The following is a 24,485-nucleotide window of genomic DNA, read 5'->3' as shown; positions in this document are numbered from 1 at the left end:
GGAATATTAAACCAGTCAACCCAGAGAAAATAATTAACTTGGTGATTTATTATAAGGCAAAGAAGACCAGCCACCCCCTACTTAAAAACAGTCTTCACCAAAAGAGAAAGGAACTGCAGAAATCACATGTCATCTACAGGTTTACATATGCACTAGGGAACTATGAAGTCCTCCCTTTCACCTATATGGGTATGACGACCGACAATGAAGTTATCCCATCGCTTTTCATACCAGTTGACATAAAATCAAATCAATCAAATCAAATCAGCCATCCTGAGTCCACTGCTGAACAAAGGCCTCTTTCATAGCATTCCATGATTCGCACGGCAACGACAACCTCTGCCACATCACTCCTGCAAACTTCTCTATTTCGTCCCTCCACCTTCTGTCTGGTCTCACTCTTCCACCCTTCGTACCTAGCGGCGTCCACTCAGTAACACTTGTTCCATCGCTCATTAGTCTTTTGCATCAACTTACCTGCCCAATTCCACTTCCTCTCTTTTACTGCCTCCAAAATATATTTCACTTTAGTCTGCTCTCTCACCCAACTTGCTCTCTTTCGGTCTCTCAGCGTTATTGCCACTATTGATCTCTCCATTCTCCTCTGTGCAGTCCTTAGCTTTGTCTCCATCGCCTTCGTCAGTTTTCAAGTCTCACACCCGTAGATCATTGCTGGTAGAATGCATTGATTGTAAACTTTACGTTTCAAACATAAAGGTAGAGAGCCTCACAGGATTTTATTATACTTACCAAGCCCTTTCCAACCAATTGCAATACGTCTTTTTATATCATTATCATGCTCTTTGGTAACTTTCACCATCTGGCCTAAATAATTATACTCTTCAACTTCAAGAATGTCACCATCTCTTTACTTTGAACTTTCGTGTTGAACATTACTTTGGTTTTACTCTTATTCATTTTTAAACCTACTTTGAGACTTTCCTTGTTCTGATCACTCAGCATATCTTGCAAGTCTTCTGCTCTTTCTGAAATAAGAATAATGTCACCCGTAAATCTTAGGTGGTTCAAATATTCGCCATTAATCTTCAAGCTTTTCTCCTCCCAACTCACCCTTCTCAATTTTTTTTCCAAGCGAGCTGTAAATTCACAAAATGTAATATCGTTATACAATTCACCGGCACAATTCTTATCCTGACCAGATAAAATATCCTCAAAGCTACTGAAGAGGGGTCTTGAACCAGAAATCGCTATTTAGCAAACATGACTACCTATAGCGAAATCATTAACCTCCTTTCAAAGGAACTAAAGTCTATAATAAGGCATATGGAAAATACCTTTAGGAAAATAATAAATGCGCAATTAGCCATCACATTTAATGAAGAGTGCACACGCGCGCGCACACACATAGGCTACAATCTGGAGCTTACCGTGTATTTGTAGAGCAGAACGCTGTCTGGCAGACTAAACCCAACACAACCACTAAACTTTACTTATACACTAAATGTAGTGTTAATCCATACAACACATATATATATATATATACATATATATATATATATATGTATATATATATGTATATATATATATATATATATATATAGTGTAGCTAGTTATATTTTTTGTAGGATCTTTGTTTTCTTGTTGTGGATGCCAGGTAAGTTTAGTTATTCTGAGATGTGGATATGAACGAAATATTCTACCTCCTTCTCCTTCTAAATTATGAAAAGGTCTTTGACCCGGTAGAACAAATAACATTAAAAACTTTATATGCAAACAGGATGCAAATGAACACATTGCAAGGCTACAAGACATTTATGTGAAAAATTCTGCTGCAATTCGGCTACATAAAGATACCGAAAAGATAAAGATCAAGAAAGGACTACGGCAAGGCAATACAATTGCTCTTAAGTTATCTATAGCATGCCGAGATTTTTTTTAGATAAGTAGTGGGATATTTTTATATTAAAGTGGAATGTTTCAATCAGCCTAGCTTTGCAAATAATATTATTCTCATTTCAGAAACAGAAGAAGATTTGCAAGATGTAATGAGGGGTACGAACGAGAAAAGTCTCTAAGTAGGTTTGAACCAGAATAAGAGTGAAACCAAAGTTCAAAGTAAAGCATTTATAATAGATAGTGAAAATCTCGATGAGGTTCAGGCGTGTAATTATGGAGGTCAGATGCTGACATTAACTAAAGATCATGAAAGTGAAGTAAAAATGCATGACTGACGAGTTAAACACCAAGTACTTGAAAAAGCTGTAATAAGCGAAACGTCGTACAAATAAAGGCTCCGTCCTCATATGGTGTTTAACTCGTCAGCCTTGTCGGCAACTGCTACTTTCATAAAAATGCATACTACAATTCGTTACAAAAAGTACACATTTTAACAACATAAGAGGCCCTACATGCTTGAAACCCAAATTTTATTATCAGTATATAACCCTAGCTATGTTTTATGGATGTGAGAACTGTAAATTTACAATAGAGACAAAACTCAGGACTGCACAGAAAAGAATGTAGAGATCAGTGCTGGGAATAACGCTAGAAAACAGGAAGAGAGCAAGTAAGTGATGTTTTGGAGGACATATTATAGCAGAAGTGTGGAATGTAGCCAGAAAGGAGGATGGGAAATGGAGAAAATATGTTACCGACTGGACGCCGCGAGATGGGAAGCGTGGAAGAGGAAGATCAGACTATAGAGAGACGAGAAAAAGAAGTTAGCATGAGTGACGTGACAGAGGCTAGCGCAATCGTACGACTCACGGAAAAGTTTGGAAGAGACCTGTGTCCAGTGGTGGACTAAGAATGGCTGATTGATAAGCCATGGAACAGGTACAAATGTCCGCAATAGTACAGTGTGACGTCACGCCGACACAAAGGGGACGGATGCAGAGAAAATAAAAGGAAATTATATAATAAGTAACTAGACAAAATCATAAATATACAAAATTGAAATAAATAAATAGATAAATAAATAAATAAATGATCTGGTCCTTTCACTACGAGGGCTAACGGACGCCATTTTGTTATCATAAAAATGTCATTCTATGTTAACTTAAACAGTGGACATAAAGATTTTTCGTATCCTCATCTTACTAAGATATATATCATTAGCAATTTCTATAGATACGATGGCGTACTAATATACCCCGTTCTAGGATATTGGCTATATCTACATGCAGTCAGTACTTTGGGGATTTTGTCAATTTTGCTGCTGTTATTCTTAAATATCTCCCATCCCGCTTCGAGGATGCCACCGTTTCTTTTCTCATACTCTTGTGATAGATAGGGAGATAAGATTGCCACCACTGAGGTCCCGTGCGACTAAATGATGCACAGTGAGGGGGGAGGACTGGATATCTCTCTCTCTCTCTCTCTCTCTCTCTCTCTCTCTCTCTCTCTCTCTCCACCTTAGAAGACAAGTAACAATAATTTATCTTTATATTTTTGTTCCACACCCGAATAAAATCGCCTGGCGGGCGGAATCCCTAAGTTTATATAAGAATAATCCCCACCCTTTCGATTTTCCTTTTTTTTTTAATTCTTTTTTTACCAGATTTCACACATTGCGAGATCTTGCTGACGCTTGAAATAATAATCCCCACCCTTTCGATTTTCCTTTTTTTTTTAATTCTTTTTTTACCAGATTTCACACATTGCGAGATCTTGCTGACGCTTGAAATTTGTGACCGGGTGCCCAAGAGCCGACAGAAGCTTTCTTTATTATAATATACGAGGGGGCTCAAAGGACTGCAGATACAACCCACCTCTTTATATGGGATCACGGGGTCTGTTAAACCTTTCTCTGCCGCCAGGTGATTTTATTCACTTGAGTGAGCCCTCCCCTCCACTCCCCACTCCCAACATTGTAGTGTCCCAGCCCCTTGGTAACAGGCGTCTGACCTCCCATGTATCGTATTCCCGAGGGAGCTCCGCTTGCCTGCAACACCTTGGCTGATAATGATTGGCGGTACGTGAGTGACGGAGTCGCTGGTCTTTACGTAAGGGGCAGTCAAGTCTAGGCACGTATACGTATGTGTGTGTGTGTGTGTGTGTGTGTGTGTGTGTGTGTGTGTGTGTGTGTGTGTGTGTGTGTGTGTGTGTGTGTGTGTGTGTGTGTGTGTGTGTGTGTGTGTGTGTGTGTGTGTGTGTGTGTGTGTGTGTGTGTGTGTGTGTGTGTGTGTGTGTGTGTGTGTGTGTGTGTGTGTGTGTGTGTGTGTGTGTGTGCGCGTGTGTGTGTCTACGGAGTCAGTAACGGCTTCCAGTTATTTAGTGGAAGCTTTCACGACCTGAGCAAGGCTGGAGCCCGGTCAACAATACACACATACACACACACACACACACACACACACACACACACACACACACACACACACACACACACACACACACACACACACACACACACACACACACACACACACACACGCACACACGCACGCACACACGCACACACACACACGCGCGCGCGCGCTCACACAAACGACTCGATGGGGCAGTGCTAGTGTTCGTAACTGCTACTACAGCGGTCCGAGTTCGAATTCCGCCCAGGGCTGAAATAATTTCAGTATCGCTGCACTGTGAGTCGTTACTCCAACTCTCGTGGGCGGGGAGTTGGGTGTGTGTGTGTGTAAGGTCACAGCATTACCCATAGATCGTTCATATATAACCTCTGAGCTCTCTTTCGGAAGGGGAATAGCTATCAATCACGAGTCCAACACGTGGTCCAAGACCATGGTGAATCACACACACACACACGCACGCACGAATGCACTGATCCCCATTCCAAATCCCGTATTACGAATTCCTGAAATCGTTGTTTGAAAAAACCACAGCACACCTCGTATGTCATTGTGAAGTGACGTCAGTGCCTCACACATGGTTCTCGGTGACACAAATGACCAACTAAAGGTGTTATCACATTGGGCTATTTTCTCCTCCGTATGCTCGAGGAAAACCATTTTCCTCCATCATATCAAATGACATTCTATGTGAATAATTGAGAAAACAAGATAGTTTGCCAGAGTGATTTTACGACGGAAAAAAGTTCTGGAAGTGGACGGTTGGAGGAAAAATAGCCCAGTGTGATCACCCCTTAACGGTTCCTGCGTTGGATTTGGGCCGTAAATAATAGTTCCATGTTTCATATACTTATTTATTCATTTATTTGTTTAATCAGATATTTATTTGTTCATTTTTGTTTGTTGGTTCATTTATTCATTTATTGATTTACTTATTAATTTGCTTGTTTGTTTATTTTTATTATTTTTATCTGGATTGTTTATTCATGTTCATATCTGTTTCATATATCTCTTCACCTGTTTATCTATACATTTGCTACTTTATAAAGTTTTAATATTTAGTAACATTTTCTAAATCACTGATTTATTTATTTTTTCATTAATTTATCTACTTATCTATTCAATTTGAAGTTCAAAAATAACAATAGATAAAGTTTGGGAGCGATGCTTTTTATTTGTTTATTCGGACTGCCGCCTTGTGATTTTATTCAGCCAGGAGAAGCCCTTTCACGATGTCAAAGATCTGGAATTCCCCCACTCATTCTTGTGTATGACGACCAGACGTGCTTCCAGAATGATTTCTTGGAACAAGCGAGAAGGGACCATCTTCCACGACTTCCCCTCTGCACATGGAACGCGGGATGATATCGGTTGGGAAACACTCGTGGAGGATCGGGACCCACATATTGGAGGACTTTTGGACCCTAGACAGGAAGTCCTCACTCAACACTACCAACGAGGTCCTCCTCCTTCCTAACATTAACCAGTGTATTGAGATCGGTGGCCCTCACAAGTATCTCACATCGCATCATTATCTGCATCCCACGGCGAGCCACCTCAGGAAATCGGCTTGTTCTTCCCCGATCTCCGAGGCAACCAATCGGCGAGCTACTGCAGCTCAGAAACCGGTCCATACCCCATTCCAGATCATCTCGAGGAGCCGAGCATGTCACGTGCTTTGATTAGTTGATTAATCTCGTTTGTATTAGATATACCTCATAACAGCCATCATCCAACTTAAGTGTCTTTCCAGCCTTCATCTCTTTTGCTACATCCTTATCACTCTCTCTCCCATCTTCATCATTTTCCTGCCATCACCTACTACCACACGCAAAGCCTCCCCATCCTTATCTGCATTTAACTTTAATTCATAATTCTCCATTTGCTATCTTTACCTTTTTCTTCTTACCCGACTCTCTTCTTCGCACTTTATTAGTTGTTTACATTTTTTTTCAAAAGTCTGAGTGCAACACCTTGTTCATCTCACATCATTTCGTCTTTTGGCTTCCCTCACCCCGCGTTTAGCTTCCACCATCTTTACTCTATACGTTTCATGTTCTTTTTCGTTCCTTTACAACCATTCCTCATATGCAAGTTTCTTTTCGGCCACCAACCCCTCATCTTTTCAGTCCACCATTCACCACTTTTAATCTTCTGTTTACATCCATCTTATTCACTCCACACACCACCTTTACACATTTTAGCACATACTCAAATTGTATCATTAAGTTGAACCATACTAGCCACAGACCTGTATAGATACACGTACCTCTCTTCTGACATCAAATTGAACAAAATAAGTTGCGTTGTTTCACCTAATTTCAATTCATACCATACAATCTCTTTTTTTCGAACTGGAATCCAGAGACGGTTTTACACACACCACCTTATTACAATTCATACCATACAATCCAGAGACGGTTTTACACACACCACCTAATTTCAATTCATACCATACAATCTCTTTTTTTCGAACTGGAATCCAGAGACGGTTTTACACACGACCCTCTTCTGTGGCGACCTGTGCACACGGCACGGAGGAGACTTGCACACTTCCAGACATTGTCGCGATAAGAGGGATTGTAAATGCTTTTGTCGCGTCATTATCGATAAGTACGCCTAGAGATAGAGACAGGCATTTGCCCCAAGGTCCCCGACAACAACTCCAGCGAGAGTGAGGACGTGACCAAATGGAAATACATACCAGCGCCGTCGATTGAGCACAATGAGGCCAACCTTCCCAAAACTCAATAACACAAGAAGACTAAATTTATATTGTCCATGGGGTCTTGATCGGTTGAGGTTCCATTCTGAATCGAGAATTTCGTTGGGAGTAACCAGCGATTCTATCCACAGAGACAATACCGCACTGGAGTCAGAAGTGGCAAAGGAAAAAATTAAGGAGGACAGGATAAAATCGTGATAACAGAAATTAAAAATAATCAGTATTTTCTTTATCGGTAGAGACCAATATCTAATTATCAAAGGCAGGTGGCATAAGATATATGCATGCAATACCCCATGCTGGGTAAAAGATGAAGTTGGGTCATTGTGTACTTGAAATTGAAGGAATAATAATAACTAATGGCTCAAGTTTTATTGATTGGACACCCAAGGCCCCACTGTGGTTGGTAACGACCTAGTCATTCAACAGACCTCTGGAAAAAATCACTTGTTTCTGTTACATCAGCTTGGGTTTGTTTCTGCCATCAGCAGAAAAAGAACAGTCGCCGGTTGTCAGATCTTGTGTGGAAAATTGGAGGAGAATGGTTGAAGGTGACAGATTAATCTGGCCCAGTGTCGGTCCCTCGGGATTGTAATGTACCTCTAGAATCTAGAATTCTAGATGAAGGTGAGGGTTATTATGGGTGTTGAAGATAGACGATGGGGGAGGTCATTTTCTCCGATACCAATCCCGCAGGAGCACCGCTTCTAGGTACACACTATTGGCCCCAGATTGAAGAAGGAACAAAGATGTTAATAAAAGTTAACATGTTAAAGGAAGTTTAGCATTGTTTTTTTTTTTATGACAGAAACAATTGAACAGTCAGAGGAGGAATAAATTGTGGTTGTCCCCTCGAACACCATGACCAACCACTTTTTGTTTTGATTAAACTATTACCTGTTATCTGTTCCATTAATCAGTCAGTAGCCACGAATACGTTGCATTCGTCACGTTGTGGCCTAGAACTTTACTTATCTTGAACTTATTATGAATTTAAGAATGTCGTGGTGATGGTGGCGGGTTGAACGTGAAGCATGACACGTTTGAGGTAGAGGGGAGTTTTCAATATTTGCGGTCGCATGTGGCAGTGAACGTAAGGGTGGAGGTAGAGGTGAGTTGTATAGAGAAGGAAACAAGTAAATATCTTGGGGAATGAAAAGTGTAACAAGGAATATCTATTTGGAAACGAATGTAAAGAGGTTATTCGAAGGAGAGATTGTGCCCATGGTACTGTATGGAAAGTGTGAGCGTGTGTGTGTGTTGGGGTTGGAGGAAGATCACTCGAGACAAGATAGAATTCCGTTTAGTAGAGAAACTCCATCGTGACTTGTCGTGACTTGAAATGTAAGATAAGCAGAATAGAAGAGAGTGAATGTTTATTTAGATGGTGTTTGATAATTGTAGTAGATTATATTACAAGAATGGAAAGTAAGAAAGGTAGAGTTTGTGTAAAGAAGGAGGATATAAAGAAAACTGTAGGATATAGTAGATCAAAAAGTGCTGGGATGGTTTGGGCATATGTTGTCAAGAATGAGTGACGAAAGACTGGCAAAATCTGTGTGAAAACCAGAGGTATGGAATGAACTTGAGAGGAAGCCCAAGAACAAAACTATTAGATAGGGCGAGAGACATAATTTATAATTTCAATATTGTAACTCCGGGGTTGATTGCCGGGAAGTGCTGCTAGGCAACTGTTCAAGTCACAGGCTTCCCAACCACACACTGCAACAGCGGACACAAAAGATACAGTATACCACTGTTGCATTTCACTGTTAGCAGCACCTGATCTGTAGGATCAAGTTGATTATATAATTTCAGTTTGCATTCACAGCCACAATCTGCAACAGCGGACACAAAAGATACAGTATACCATTGTTGCATTTCACTGTTGGCTGCACCTAATCTGTAGGATCAAGTTGATTATACAAGTTCAGTTTGCATTCACAGCCACAGTCTTTTCAACGGCCGACACTTCGTATCCTCTTGGTACCATCCATGCCACCTTACCAAGCCGGATGAAACCACCTTGACAAGAATCAGAGGCTGCGTCGTCCCCAGGAATAACTTATCTCTTTCCCAGCCGCAGGCCAGGTCAGAAACCGACAGACACTATGGGTATTTCTTCTGGGTGTCGGTATGCAATTTTATGCAACTGAGAAAATACCCTTCACTTGCCCATGTCGTTTAAGTGTTGAGTCAGTGCCAGCCTATGACACTGTTAAACCTTCGCATACTCTATTCTGGCCAACACCAGACTATTCTATTCAGTTGATGAAGGAGACTAAAAGAAGGTTTGATGTTCTATCGGAGATTTTAAGGCTCTCTGAGTGAAATTTTGAGATTTTCTGAGAGAGATAAAATTCAAAATTCTTTTGTCGTGATGGCACTTGTCTCTGACGATGACCGTGCTGATGCCATGGCCTAGATGCTGCGATCTGCCCGTGAGTCCACCCCTTCAGCTGAATAAAATCGCTTGGGATTAGCCAGAACAGAAATACCTAAGTGTTTTACCTTACTGAAACAGTTAACATGCATAAAGGTCTTGGGAAGCCCCCTTCAATGTCGCGACGCCCTTTTCATGGCAAGATGGGGTTTCTCTACTAAACGGAATTCTAGCTTGTCTCGGGTGATCTTCCTCCACCCCAAACACACACATTTGCACACACACGCACAAACACACACACAAACACACACACCTTTTGCCACAAGAGCTCTTACTCTGCAACACCTGGCAAAACACTCACCAAGAGCTTGGTCGCATCAGATTACTTTGAGGTATCAATAGAGAAGAGAAAGAACATTTTCTGCGTTCGAAAAAAAAATGTAAAAGATAATCATGTATTATGATAAGATACGTGTTTGTTTTCTTGCAACGTCGACATTTGTATATGATTTTTTACCAAACTTGACACAGTGCAGGATATTTGTTGCCCTAGATAATACCGGGGCACCTATACTAGTAATGAAAATTATAATAAGAGGGAAGGTGGATGAAGAAGACACAGATTTAGGTCTGAGATTTATTCCTGATTAGTTTTGCTCCGTGGCTTCTTACAGTTAGTTTATCTCGCCTGGAAAATGTTGAATTTCCCATGACTTTGTTTAAAAACCGCAATTGGTAATAGATCTGTATTAGTAATCATTAATGCATTTAACGAAATTGTAATAATGTTTTTACCATGCCTCATACTTTGTGAATTATGAGGATTACATATCCCCGGTAAAGTAGATGTCGCTATCACAAAATATACATCACGTTACCACTGAAAAATTATGTTGCACACCAGCAAAATTAAAATTTTAGGCAAAAAAAACAAGATATTCTTTCTTTTCTGTTTATAATGACTGATGAATTTCCTTTATATATATATATATATATATATATATATATATATATATATATATATATATATATATATATATATATATACACACATTTGCTGGTAACCACGAAGGAAATCGGAAGAAAACAGTAATTCCCAAGCGCTTTCGTGTAATTCACATCTTCGTATTCCGCTGAAGATGTGAATTACACGAAAGCGCTTGGGAATCACTGTTTTCTTCCGATTCCCTTAGTGGTTACCAGCAAATTTGTGGATCACGTGTTGTTTTTACTGATCTTTCTGCAAATTGTGACATTTTGTCAACAGAGTAGTGGAGTCCTGTAGATAAGGCGGTGTCCTGTAGATCCTGTGGAGTCCTGTAGATCCTGTGGAGTCCTGTGGATCCGGTGGAGTCCTGTAGAGCCGGTGGAATCCTGTAGAGCCGATGGAGTCCTCTAGAGCCGGTGGAGTCCTGTAAATTTAATGATGTCCTGTAGATCCTGTGGAGTCCTGTAGATCCTGTGGAGTCCTGTGGATCCAGTGGAATCCTGTAGATACGGTGGAGTCCTGTAGATCTAGTGGAATCCTTTAGACCTGGTAAAATCCTGTAGATCTGTTCGACTCGTGTAGATAGGATGGATTCCTGCCGAAGACCGAGCCTCCTGCGAAACAGGGACCAGCGCAGCCGACTGCTCATAACAATAATAGTAATATTAATAATAATGATGATAATAATAATAGTATCATTGATAATTATGATAATAATTATAATAATATCAATAATAATGATGATAATAATGATAGTAATATCAATAAAAATGCTAATTATATATATATGTATATATATATATATATATATATATATATATGTATATATGTATATATATATATATACATATTATGGGAAAGGTGGAGGGGGAAACACGGGTCTTTATCTGAATATCGAGTTTATTCCTGACCGGTTTCGCTTACAATAGCTTCTTCAGAGGAGTGTCTGGAATTCTGGAATTCAAGAAAAGACCACCTCGCTTGCGCGGGATCGGGTTTTGTGGGAGGGGAAGAACGTCTGTTAGAAAATGAAAAGATAGTAGTGTATAAAAGAGGGCTATTGCCACCGGGCGAATCGCGAGCAATTAGGGGCTAGATTGTTGTCATGGCATAGGAGGACTTGACCAGGAGCTTGGAGGGAAGCGCCCGACGCCGGAGGTTAGGAGGTTGGGATTACCAACGGGGTTAGGATCACCAACGAAAAGTTTAGAAAATGGTAGGAGGCGTAGTAGTAGAGAAAGGTGGAAAAACGGAAAAATCTTTAGTGGGAGGTAAACTGAAATGAGAAGATGTAGTAGAAGAGAAAGTTAGAAAGGAAGCGAATTTTAGTCGAAGAAAAAGTAAGTGTTTATGTTTGTGCGTGATTTGTGGCTCTGTTCGTGAGAGGTGTATGTGTGTATCTTACGAGAAGTGAGTTGATTTCACTTTCCGCGTGTAGAGGGCGAACCTGATAAGCCACAGGTGGGGCGAGCGTCCCCTGATTATCCCCAGGTTTTGGGTTTGAAGTCCTTTTAGATCTGATCAAGGGGCGGAGCGAGGGGGGGCAGACGGGTGGTGTACACCCGCCTGCCGACGTCAACGAGAGATCAGTGACCAGAACGGGAGCGGCAAGGAGATAACTCCTCGCCGCCACCGCTGGCGAGCGCGAACCTGATGAGCCACAGGTGGGGCGAGCGTTGTCTGTTTATCCCCAGACTGGGTTTGAAGTCCTTTTAGAGCTGATCAAGGGGCGGTGCGAGGGGGGGCAGACGGGCGGTGTACACCCGCCTGCCGACGTCAACGAGAGATCAGTGACCAGAACGGGAGCGGCAAGGAGATAACTCCCCGCCGCCACCGCTGGCGAGGGCGAACCTGATGAGCCACAGGTGGGGCGAGCGTTGTCTGTTTATCCCCAGACTGGGTTTGGAATTCGGAAGAGTAGATTCAGTGGCGATGCGAGGGGGGGACAGACGGGCGGGTGTTGTATGGTCTCTTTCCTTCCAATCACAACTCTGAAAACAGAGAATTACGCGATTGGGAATTGTGTGTAAATGTCAGAAGTGTAAACTCGCTCACCAGCGTCAGCGAGAGGCCAGCGTTTGGTTGCGGGCCGGTCGGACAGAAAGGTGTCCCAAGTCTCTCCGTCAACCAGCCCGCGGTCAGATTGGGCGTACTGAGAGAGACGATTGGGCCTCTGCTTTGCTAGCGAGAAAGTGTGCATGTGCCTCTTTTCTTCCAAGCACTACTCTGAAAACAGAGATTTACGTGACTTGGGAAATGTGTGTGTGTATTTGTATTGGTGTAAACCCGCCTGCCGACGTCAGCTTAGAGGTCGGCCATGCCAGACCGGCGGCAACTAGGAGATGTATCTCCCAGCCACCACCGGCCGGCGATGATACTTGGAGCTTGTTGAGAGAGCTGGTTGAAGAGACGTCCGACCTCTAGGAGCGGTGTGTTGTCCTGGGCGTCTTTCATTCCAGGACAACTCAGACATAACACGGTGACAAAATATCACGGTGATATTTATTTTCATATGTATTTCCATTTTTCAAAACTCGTATATTTATTCTTATTATTATTGATTATGTATCGATGCTAATTATTATGTTGTATTATAATGTGATATACCATGATATGATTTGGTATATTATATCATATATTATCATTTATATTGTATGTTGTATCATAGATCGTGTTGTGTCGTATTATTATTATATTACTATTATTGTATTATATTGTACCGGTGCTGTTTGACATGTACTGGAACCAGCCACCAACCACTCCACAAGGAGGGAACGTGGGCCTGACTCACTATATACACCGCCAACTTCGACCCAGAGTAACACTCCTCTGAAGAAGCTATTGTAAGCGAAACCGGTCAGGAATAAACTCGATAATCAGATAAAGACCCGTGTTTCCCCCTCCACCTTTCCCATAATTTGTCCCAATGTCTCTACATATATATATGTGTGTGTGTGTGTGTGTGTGTATGTGTGTGTGTGTGTGTGTGTGTGTGTGTGTGTGTGTGTGTGTGTGTGTGTGTGTGTGTGTGTGTGTGTGTGTATTGTTGTAGGCAGACGAGGTTGAAGGATATTGAAGATTAATTTTTGACGAGTGTCTTCCGTATACTCTCTATACGACGTACAGTTGACTCATCTTGTTCAGTTTGTACAATAATTCTCTAATTGTGGCCGACGTTTCGGAACTGTCTTGTTCCATCTTCAAGGGCGAAGCGATTTGCGATTTGCTAGGTAAGACCACCCGCTTTCGCGGGATCGGTTTTTGTGGGAGGGGAAGAAGGTCTGTAAGAAAATGAAAAGACAGTAGTGTATAAAAGAGGGCTTTTGCCACTAGGCGAATAGGGATATTTATTTCGCGGCGTCGTGGCTTTGGAGGGGTGGGCGGGAGACTTGGGGTTGGAGACTACGATTGATGTGTAACCGTGAGGTTACATGGAATATCTGTTCTTCTTATTCTCATCCAACAAAGTTAGAAAATGAGTAGGAGGCTTAGTCTTAGGGAAAGATAGAGAAATTGGAAATAATTCTAGTGGTAGGTAAGCTGAAATGAGAAGATGTAGTAGGAGAGAAAGTTGGAAATGAAAGTAATTTCAGTAGAAGAGAAATTTTATGTAGTTGTTTGTGCATGTAGTTGTGTTAGTTTTGTTTGTGGTATGGTTTTGTGTGTATTCTACACATAGAGTGTTGATGCCTCTAATGTGTATGCTTATAGCCTGTCAATTATGGGCTACATGCAATATTATTATTATTATTATTATTATTATTATTATCATCATCATCGTTATTATTATTATTGTTATCACCAAAGTAAGTAGATACATTTTTCCCACTTCTGCCTACCCTCTCCCGCTTTCTTCCTTTTACTCTGACGTTCCTTCTTGCACCATGTTACCTTGCTTCACTTCACATGCTACCAGTTCACATATCCCCCAACATTGTTCCTTCACCATTTAATATTATCCCCAACTTTTTATCATGATTATTATTCTTTTAATATTATTTATTACTATTTATTTTCAACACTATTATTATTATTATTATTATTATTATTATTATTATTATTATTATTATTATTATTATTATTATTATTATTATTATTATTATTATTATTATTATTATTATTATTATTATTATTATTATTATCATTATTATTATTATTATTATTAGTAGTAGTAGTAGTAGTAGTAGTAGTAGTAGTAGTAGTAGTAGTAGTAGTAGTAGTAGTAGTAGTATTATCATTGTTATTATCATTGTTATTATCATTGTTATTATCATTATTATTAGTAGTAGTAGTATTATCACTATTATTATTATTACATACATACATATACCAAGGCTTTTTCCCCCTTTCAAGGGAGGTAGCCAAAAAGGGAAAGGCATAAAAACACTCCCACCCATTTCATCCCTAAATACACTCCACACCCCTCCCACCCTCCCTCTCATCTGAGCACCTCCTGGATGATGGGTCATCCCTGCACCTTGCCCACCGCCCTGGGTCAGAAGCAGTGTCGCAAGACACAGCACATCCACAGCAAGGCCGCTTCATTTAATCGGCGACCCCCCCTCTCCGTCCCCCCTTGCATATAAGGAGAGGACGGGGAGAAATCCCTTCGGGCTGCGTCAAAATTTGCTCACACATACTACCTCATCCCCAACCCCCGCCCATTCCTCCTCATGCAATCACAACATCATCCATATACAACCATTCTCCACTCACCTCTGTCTTCCGTCCTCTCCCTTCCTTCCTCAACAGACATTCCCCTCTTCCCCAAAGCCCCCTTCACCCCATCCATCCACCTCATCCTAGGACGTCCCCTCATGTTCACTCCCTCCACATCTGCCTTCCATACCTCTTTTACTAGTCTTTCTTCACTCATTCTTTCCATGTGTCCAAACCATCCTAATGTTCTTTCATCAACCCTATCTCCCAGCTCCTTTTTCACCCCTGTCCTCCTCCTCACCTCCTCATTTCTCACCCTATCTAGCCTAGTAACCCCCACCATACTTCTCAGACACCTCATCTCAAACACATTCAAACTCCTTCTCTCTTCTTCTCTTATATTCCACGTTTCTGCCCCATACAGTGCTGTTGGCACAATCATTCCTTCATACAGTCTCCTCTTCGCATCCATTCCTAAATGTCTATTCCTCATTACACTCTTTAATCCACCAAGGCATTTACTCGCTTCTCTCAATCTACATTCTACCTCCACCTTCACTCCACCATTTCCTGCTACACTTGCACCCAAGTATCTAAAACTATCCACTTCCTCCAGTCGCTCTCCCTTAAATGTTCACTTCCAGGCTACTGCCACTTTCACCCCTTGTACATCTCATCACCTTACTTTTACCCACATTTATCTTTAGCTTTCTTCTATCACATACTCTCCCAAACTCTGCCACCAGATTATTATTATTATTATTTTTATTATCATTATTTTTATTATCATTATTTTTATTATTATTGTCATTATCATTACTTTTATTATCATTGTTATTATTATTATTATTGTTATTATTATTGTTACTATTATTATTCAAATATTTAATTTTTCATTTTATTATCATTGTTATCATTATTATTGTTATAACTACTATTAATAATTTCTTTGTTATTAGCGTTATCATTTATATTATTATTTTTATTATTATTATTATCATTATTATTATTATTACTTTTATTATTGTTGTTATTTTTATTATTATTGTTATTATTATTGTTACTATTATTATTTAAATATTTAAATTTTCATTTTTATTATCATTGTTATCATTATTATTGTTACAATTACTATTAATAATTTCTTTGTTATTAGTGTTATCATCATATTTAATTGTAAAAAAAAATCATCATTGTTTCGTTAGCCGCATGTAATGTTCACACTCGTCACCAACTATGGTAACACGAGGAGGTAGTGAGGTCCACCCCATGTATATAATGCCCACAGCCCGTTTGTAAACCCATTCCTTTGAAAAAGCATACCTGCGAAACTAGTCAGGAATAAACTCAAGACTAAGACTCCTGTGTTTCCTACTCCGCTTACGTCAACCTGTCAGAATGTCTCAACATATATATATATATATATATATATATATATATATATATATATATATATATATATACATACACATATATACATCCATACATACATATATCAAGGCTTCTTCCCCCTTACAAGGGGGGTAGCCATAAAGAAAAAGGCATAAAATCACTCCCACCCATTCCATCCCTGAATAATATATATATATATATATATATATATATATATATATATATATATATATATATATATATTATATATATATATATATATATATATATATATATATATATATATATATATACCCGGTTCGATAGATATTCGTATAGTTTGAAATTAAATGTATCATAAAATTATTTTCTAAGATAAATTATTGGAAAGTTGCGAACTGAAAATTTGTACGTAACACTACATTGCTAAATGTGTTTTGGATCAGTAAGTCCCACGACACTATATTTCAATGTCTAACTTTCCTTACATGATACATCTTTAAACATTCAGATAGACAAAAAAATACAATTGTAATTATACGCTTATATACATGATCTCAAATAACGCTTCCGATATGTTAAGGAAAATGTGCATAGTGAAGGTTTGTGGAAAACGTCTTTGGAAAGGCTGACTCCAGTTTTCATGGGTTTAGAAAGTCTGATATAATGACACACCAAATTATATCAAGAGATTAATCGTTATTCCTTAGTCCATTCAAAATTATATTTAATGAGTGAATGTGTTCCTACAGCCTCCATGTTGTATTATTTTTTTTGGGAAACTATACAAATGTTTATTTAAATAAAGGACGCTTCAGTAAGACAAATGTGATTGGTCAGGGGAAAATAAATCAACCAATCACAATCCTAACAAATAACTGTATATATAAAATTACCATAATAAATTTTGACCAATCAAAATCTAGATTCAAAAAGTAAATAACAAATGATTGGATGAAATTATTTACTCATCTAAAGGTACACAAACTTTCTAAAGTTACCAATACCAGCTGGGAAGCTAGGACGGTGTGCGTGTGGTGCAAGGAAACTCAAGTGAAAGAAAAGTTTTACCAGTAGTGCCTTTCAGGGACGAATTACTACTAGAACGGTTACCGAGATATGGAAGATGAGGAGGCAGAGTTGGCACTCTTGGCGGATTTGGTACATATCGAAATAGGTCGCAGAGACAAACGTCCTCTCTGCCAAAAGTGCTCGTGAGTTTACCAACTAGTGGAGCAGTTTTGTCGGTAAACATTGGTATTATTCAAGAATTTCAGATACTTGTTTGTATATCATAGGTAGAAATAATGTATCGTAATGCATAATTGTTTAGCGTATATGTAGTTGATTTGCAGATAAATTTAACACGGGGAAATCCCCAATATTTTTTTTCCTAATTTTAGTAAGCATGGATTTCCCTTTGAATAGCAATGTAATGTTTGTATATGTATACATATACATTATACACGTGTGTTTAATATTGTAATTTTTAAATAACAGTTAATTTTTTCATAAACATTACTACTTCTACCTCACTCCAAGAAAACTGTTTTCAATAGATCAGTCAGTATGTTAGGTTTGGTATCTAAATATTTACATAATAATGTTATAGAAGACACTGTGTTTTGTGGTGGTATGGATATTGCTTTGAAGATTTCTCAGTGAATTAAGACATGTACTACCAATTAAGAGTATAGCTGTCATTATGTAAACAATAATATGCATTTATCTTGGTTGTGTTTTGTAAATCCTAATCAATATATTATATAGAACTTATCCTGACCCGACATAAACTAGCCTAACCCCAACCAGGGAAGAGTAAGTGCAACAGATAGGAATGAATAGAAAATTATTGTAAGTGGATGAAGAAATGCACATCTCAGGTGGATGAGATGTGCATGCAAATATGCAAAAACTTAATACATGAATAAAATACAACACAGAGAATTGAAATGAGTAATTTTATTAGAGATCCTGTCAGTGATCAATGTTTTTTTTAGCATGTTGACTGATCTTGTCACCTTTTATCATGAACAGATGAGATGGATACCATATAATGAAGTAGCAAGGCTAAACTAGCTTCAGCCATTGGGACATGTATTTTGCTTCACCAGGCCCCCAGAAATCAACCCAGCAGAGAAATTACTCTTTAGGCAGACAAAAAATGACACTGGTATACATTGTATAAGTCACAATTATGCACTGAAGATATCAACTCAGAATGGGCCTGCCAACAGACACCAGTTACCCAGAATACAACCACCACCCAGAAGACAGCACATTATACAGTACTGTTTTATGCTGATTCAAGAAAACTCCTTTAAATCTTTTCATTGAGCAACTAATAGTGAGAAACATAAGAGGGAAGCTTCTTGACATGTAGATTGAGTAATTAATGGGCTGAATTTGATGTGTCTGGTGTTCTGGTGGTTGCAAGTGTCTTGTAAAAGAGAATGTATAATTGCTTTTCTATGTCTTCGTTTTAATGGTTGCATATGGAACATGTCTGTTTTCAGGTCAATTCTGCATTGACACAGCTTCAGTATTGGGTTGTGACATGGTCTGAGATAGGTTAGTGTAACTCCATTCTCTAAGATATTTACTCCACCAGGTTCATGTTATTAGATATAAGTTTAAGGATAGAGTCGCATGGTCTTTGGATAGAAAATAAATTTCTTGTTATGTGTTACAGGAGACCTATTGGGGTTTGTTGGTGTACAACATTAAATGGGAGTCCAATTAATACCTCCTGCAAGGTTGTCATTCTTCAGCATCCCCATGAAGAAAAGAGATGTTTGCGAACAGCTCCCATGCTTGAAACGGCTCTTCCCAAAGGACACTACATCACAGCAAAAGGGAAAAGATTTTCTTCTACAAAGTATGTTATATTTTGTTATGCAGTGCTTATTTTGGATTTTACCAGGATTTGGTTAAGATGTTGCCTGTGTTAGATTTTATCAATCTTAATTCTTGTTGATCAAAGAATGCTGAGATGATTTGGGTAAATGGAAAGAATGAGTGAGGATAAGCAAAAAGAATGTGGAAAACAGAAGTAGAGGGAGTGAACTTGAGGTGAAGACAAAGAATGAGGTGGATGGATGGGGTGAATGAGGCATTGGATGCAAGCACAATGTCTGTCAACTAAAGAAGAGAGAGAGGACAGTATATGAATGAATGGAGAGTGGTTTTCAATGAATGAGAAAGTGATGCAGCCAGAAGGGTTTTCTTGTCTGCTCCATAAATTTCTAAAATGGATGAGGTGGGATTTGGTATATAATGAAGTAATGGAGATAAGCTGTAGCTGTCAGATCCAGTTCTGAAAGTGTCTTGCTGCAGTACCTTTGACCTGAGCAGTGGCACAGACAGGGGTGATTCTTCATCCATGAAGTGCTGAGATGGAAAAGATAGTGAATGGATTTTTGGATAGGTGTAGTGTGCTTGAACTCAGCCACCTCAGTGAAGATAGAAAGAAGGCTTATATGTATGTATGTAGGTCTTGCTATAGTGTGATTTCATGTATTTCTACTGTTACAATCCCTGAGTAGGATACTGACTTCATGTTGGTAACATTCAAACAGACCAAGTTAATCAGCATTCTTTTATGATTGGAGACTGATCTCCACTTAAAAAGGAATCTTGAAAAAATTTAACTTTTATCATTCCTTTGCTCAACTATCCTCCTTAAATTTTGTGTTTACAACTTCAGTGGCCTTACATCATTGGTTTATTGACCCTAAAGATATAGTTATGTTAACTGCTGACAAAATACTCTACTTTTACAATCAGTTGGATACAGATTTGAAAGAAATTTAATAAATCTTTAAATAACAACTCAAGTGTAAAATGCAGGATGTATATATGTTAAAAAAAAATTGCTTTTGATATGGATAAAGAGAAAGTCTGAAAGTTGGTTTGCACTTAGGTATCCACATCTAAGTGACATACTGAAGGATCCAATGTCACTGCTAATGTACCCAGGACAGCATGCTTGCAGTATAGAAGATCTTCCTCCAGTCTCCTGCAGCCAGTCACCCTACAATATAGTTATCATTGATGGAACATGGCAACAGGCAAAGTCCATATACTTTAATAATCCGGAACTTCGAGCCCTGAAACAGGTAGGGTATATTTTTCAATCTTTTATTGTGTATGTTGAGATATATAGAAATGCTGTATTCATTCTGCTGTAATTATTTTTCTTCAGGTGTCCTTGTCAGGAAAGTATGTGAGCGAGTATGTAATCCGCACTCAGCCAACAGAAGATGCATTGTCAACTGTTGAAACTGCTGCAATAGCTCTTGCTACTCTTGAAAGCAACTGGTCGCTCTACTCTTCCCTTGTTGCGCCCCTGCAGGCTCTTTGTCGTCACCAGGTACTGCAATGCTCTAAAAATTGTATCTTTTGAATGATTAATAATTTTGATGTTTAGTGTTTAGGATTGTAGGTTTGAGGGATTGCAATATACCAGCTTTTGCTGTTGGGCTCTACTATGGAGGTGCTATGTCTTACTGCATTGTGTCTGGCAGGGTGGGGGGAACAGGGATGAGTCTTCATTCATAATAATCTAAGATGAGGGAAACAGGTTGGTGGGGGCAGGTGCATGCCTTGGATAGCTACCTCCCTTGTTAAGGAGAAGAAGCCTTTTGGTATATACATAGATGCATTATGCATGTCTTCAGGTTACAAAAGAAAATATGCTATATGGTTCTTTAGAATAGAAAGTGATCAGTAATCTGAGAGTATTTCATGTATGCACACTATATATGAGGTGTGAAGCATCCAATGGTATTATTTTTATACCATTTTTTCTTCTTCTTATAAGGCAGATAGCTAAGTCAAAAGTCATGCACACATTTCCACCAATTCACCACCCCTGCCTCTCTCTCATCTTAGCTCCTCATGGATGAAGAGTCATCCCTGTTTTCTACCCACTGCCCTGGGTCAGAAGCAGTGCAGCAAGATACAGGGCATCCAAAGCAAGGCCACTTCACTTAATAAGCACTGTTCCCTCATGCATAAAATAGAGAAGATGGGGAGAAATCCCTTAGGGCTGCTTCAAAATATACACACACACTCACACCACTCCCTCTACTCATACTATTTATGCAATTAAGTTCTCAGATATTGTTGAATTTCACATAATTGATTCCCATTTATTGAAAGATAAATGCTGTATTGAACAATTTTGAAAATCAGTAAGTAGAATAATGTGCGAGTGGTTTGAGGTAAAGGTGGGACTTCGCCTGGGATGTGTCATGTCACCGTGGCTGTAAAATTTATACATGGATAGGGTGGTGTGAGAGGTAAATGCAAGGGTAATGGGACAGGGATTGGAGATGGTTAAAGAAGATGGAGAAAAATGTGAGATAAGCCAGTTGTTGTTTGCTGATGACACTATCCTTGTAGCAGGATCAGAGGAGGGATTAAGGAAGTTAGTGACAGAGTTTGAGAAGTAGTGCAAAAGAAGGAAGTTGAGGATAAATGTGGGTAAAAGTAAGATGATGAGATGTACAAGGGGAGAGTATGGCAGCAAATTAGAAGTGAGTATTAAGGGAGAAGGACTGGAGGAAGCAGATAGCTTTAGATATTTGGGTGCAAATGTGGCAGGAAAGAGAGGTGTGGAGGTAGAATATAGAATGAGAGAAGTAAGTGCCTTGGTGGATTAAAAAGTGTCATGAGATGCTAAGAGGAGATTGTATGAAAGGGTGCAGACAGCACTGTATGGGGCAGAAACAGAAAATGAGAGAGAAAGGGTTTAAATGTGTTAGAGATATAAAACCTGAGAAGTATGATAGGGTTTACCAGGCTGGATAGAGTGAGAAATTAGGAGAGTGGGGATGGAAACAGAGTTGGGAGATAGGGTTGATGAAAGAGTATTGGGATGGTTTGGGCACATGAAAAGAATGAGTGAAGAAAGATTAGAAAAAGATATGTGGAAGCCACAGGTGAAGGAAGTGAACATGAAGGGATGACCAAGGATTAGATGGGTGGATGGGGAAAAAGGGGCACTGCAAGAGGTGAATGTCTGTTGAGGAAGAGAGATAGCAGAAGATAGGGGTGAGTGGAGAATGGTTGTGCATGGATAATGCTGAGATGTATGGAAGGGAGTGGGAGGGGTGAGGGAGTATGTGTGAATGATATTCTGATGCAGCCCAAAGGGATTGTTCCCCCATCTTTTCTTTTTCTGCATGAGAGGTTAGATGGGGGGGGGGGTCACCAATTAAATGAAGCAACCTTGCTGTGGATGTGATATCTTGCTGCATTGCTTTTGACCCAGGGCAGTGTGCGAAACGCAGGGATGACCCGTCATCCAGGAGGAGCCAAGAAAAGAGGGAGGGAGGGGTGGTGAATGGGAGTGGAGTGTGTGGGGATGAAATGGGTGGGAGTGGATTTATGCCTTTGACTTTGGCTACCTCCCTTGTAAGGGGGAAAAGGCCCTTGGTATATGTATGTATGTAAAATAAAGGTCATTTCAGAAATGTCATTGTTGCATATTACATCTTTGTCCAGTATTTCACATAGTCTGGGTTCTTGGTAATTTTTGGGTTGAGTATATGGTAGGAATGAATTTAACTTGTTTAGATATTGTCACGAGATTATGACGCAGCCCGAAGGGATTTCTCCCCATCTTTTTTCTGCATGAGGGGACAGAGAGGGAATGGGGTCACCAATTAAATGAAGGGGCCTTGCTGTGGATGTGTGTCTCTTGCTACAATGCTTCTGACCCAGGGCAGTGGGTGAGACGCAGGGATAACCCGTCATCCAGGAGGAGCCAAGATAAGAGAGAGGGAGGGGGTGAACGGGCATGAAGTATGTGGGTATGAAATGGGTGGGAGTGGATTTTATGCTTATGTTTTTTGGCTACCTCCCTTGTAAGGGGGAAAAAACTGTTAGTATATGTATGTAGGTATTGTCATACATTTTAATTATTCACCCTCTTTTTTTTTTTCCCAGTTGGCTCATGGTGCTGTTCCACACCAAAGCAAAGAACAGATGATTTTAAGTGGACGATACAAAAAACCCCTTGGTAAAAGAACATACAAGAAATTGAGGAAGTGTGGGGCAAGGAGTGTTGACGGAACTTTGTCTGACTTTGTTGATACTTTGCACTTGATCAGTGGAGTTGACAAAGACTTTTTTGAAAATGTTTGTAAGAATGGTGAAACTCCTGTGTATATCGAAAACTGTGATAGTACCCGTAGGTTGGAATCCTTTGAGAATTGTAACGGTTATATCTGCCAAGATGTCGGGAAAGGCGACTCTAATGGTATCGAAAATAACATGGTCGGTAAGGATATTAGAAATGTAGAATCAGACCAAGTTAGCTGTGATAGAACCAAAGAAGATTGTGTAGAGCAAGAGGAGTTAAACTCTGCTCAGGAGTCTGCCAATGATAATTTCCCAACTTCCAGTAGTGTGCCAAAGTCAGATGCATCATCAATAGATACAGCTCTGAGATGACGTGGGCTCTATCTAGGTATACGTGATGTATTGTGTTACCTATGGTTGTATTTTATATTTTTATACGACAACAAGTTAGGTATCATATTCTTACTTCTACATTATGGACCCATTGACTCGAAGAGTCCCTCCAGTCCAGAATAAAATTGTCTGGCAATAGTCAGATGCCTGTGGATTTGAGATATCCTCAGTGCTGCGTTGTTTCTTCTTTGGCCAATTGGAATTGCTTAGTAGTCAGAATAGGATTTTACTCTTGGCCTAAAGATAAACATTTTAAAAAACATTGTTATGGTATTAAAATGGTTGCTTTAATTATTTAGGTTTATTTATTCTTTATATTTATTTGTTGATAAAGGTATTATTAGCTAATGTTAATTATCTGAGCATTTGCTGTGCTTTTAAGTTGTGGATTGAAGGAAAGATTGATTTGGTGATAGATCCTTAACTTGTTAAAATCATTTTGTATTAGTTAAAACAAAGTTTGTTAAGTGTAGCATATTTGCTAAGCTTGGGAGCTAATAATCAGCTAAAGAAAGATCTGGTCATAACCAATGCAAAATAGATAAAAGTATGTAACTATCAAAAGGTTGTTCCAGACATATGGTCTTTTTCCAAATAAAAGACAAGACTTAG

The 24,485-nt window shown here is 39.4% G+C and overlaps 1 protein-coding gene across 5 annotated transcripts; it reads left to right on the top strand.

Annotated features, from left to right (window-relative positions):
• Positions 1–6,921: 6,921 nt before the first annotated feature.
• Dtwd2 (DTW domain containing 2) lies at positions 6,922–24,485 on the top strand. Of its 5 annotated transcripts, none has more exons than XM_076178953.1 (6): positions 6,922–6,939; positions 18,908–18,962; positions 19,084–19,269; positions 20,314–20,509; positions 20,596–20,763; positions 23,346–24,485. In XM_076178953.1, exons 3-6 carry the CDS (start codon positions 19,202–19,204, stop codon positions 23,850–23,852), a joined length of 939 nt encoding a protein of 312 aa, XP_076035068.1. In that variant the 5' UTR covers positions 6,922–6,939; positions 18,908–18,962; positions 19,084–19,201; the 3' UTR covers positions 23,853–24,485. The 5 variants fall into 5 exon arrangements, with proteins under 5 accessions (XP_076035068.1, XP_076035064.1, XP_076035065.1 ...); XM_076178950.1 differs by lacking the exon at positions 6,922–6,939 and adding an exon at positions 16,782–17,605; XM_076178951.1 differs by lacking the exon at positions 6,922–6,939 and adding an exon at positions 16,782–17,638.

Source organism: Oratosquilla oratoria, chromosome 42 (genome assembly GCF_046742065.1).
Source record: "Oratosquilla oratoria isolate Oo_2021 chromosome 42, ASM4674206v1, whole genome shotgun sequence".
Lineage (NCBI taxonomy): Eukaryota > Metazoa > Arthropoda > Malacostraca > Stomatopoda > Squillidae > Oratosquilla > Oratosquilla oratoria.
This window is presented reverse-complemented; position numbering and strand designations above follow the sequence as displayed.

What these genes read in the sequence shown, in the direction of transcription:
- Dtwd2 (XM_076178949.1), top strand. Translation starts at nt 17,511, where the DNA reads ATGGAAGATGAGGAGGCAGAGTTGGCACTCTTGGCGGATTTGGTACAT. An exon ending in CCTCTCTGCCAAAAGTGCTC is followed by an intron (nt 17,606 to 19,083) that starts GTGAGTTTACCA and finishes TATGTGTTACAG; the next exon opens with GAGACCTATTGGGGTTTGTT. An exon ending in AACTTCGAGCCCTGAAACAG is followed by an intron (nt 20,510 to 20,595) that starts GTAGGGTATATT and finishes ATTTTTCTTCAG; the next exon opens with GTGTCCTTGTCAGGAAAGTA.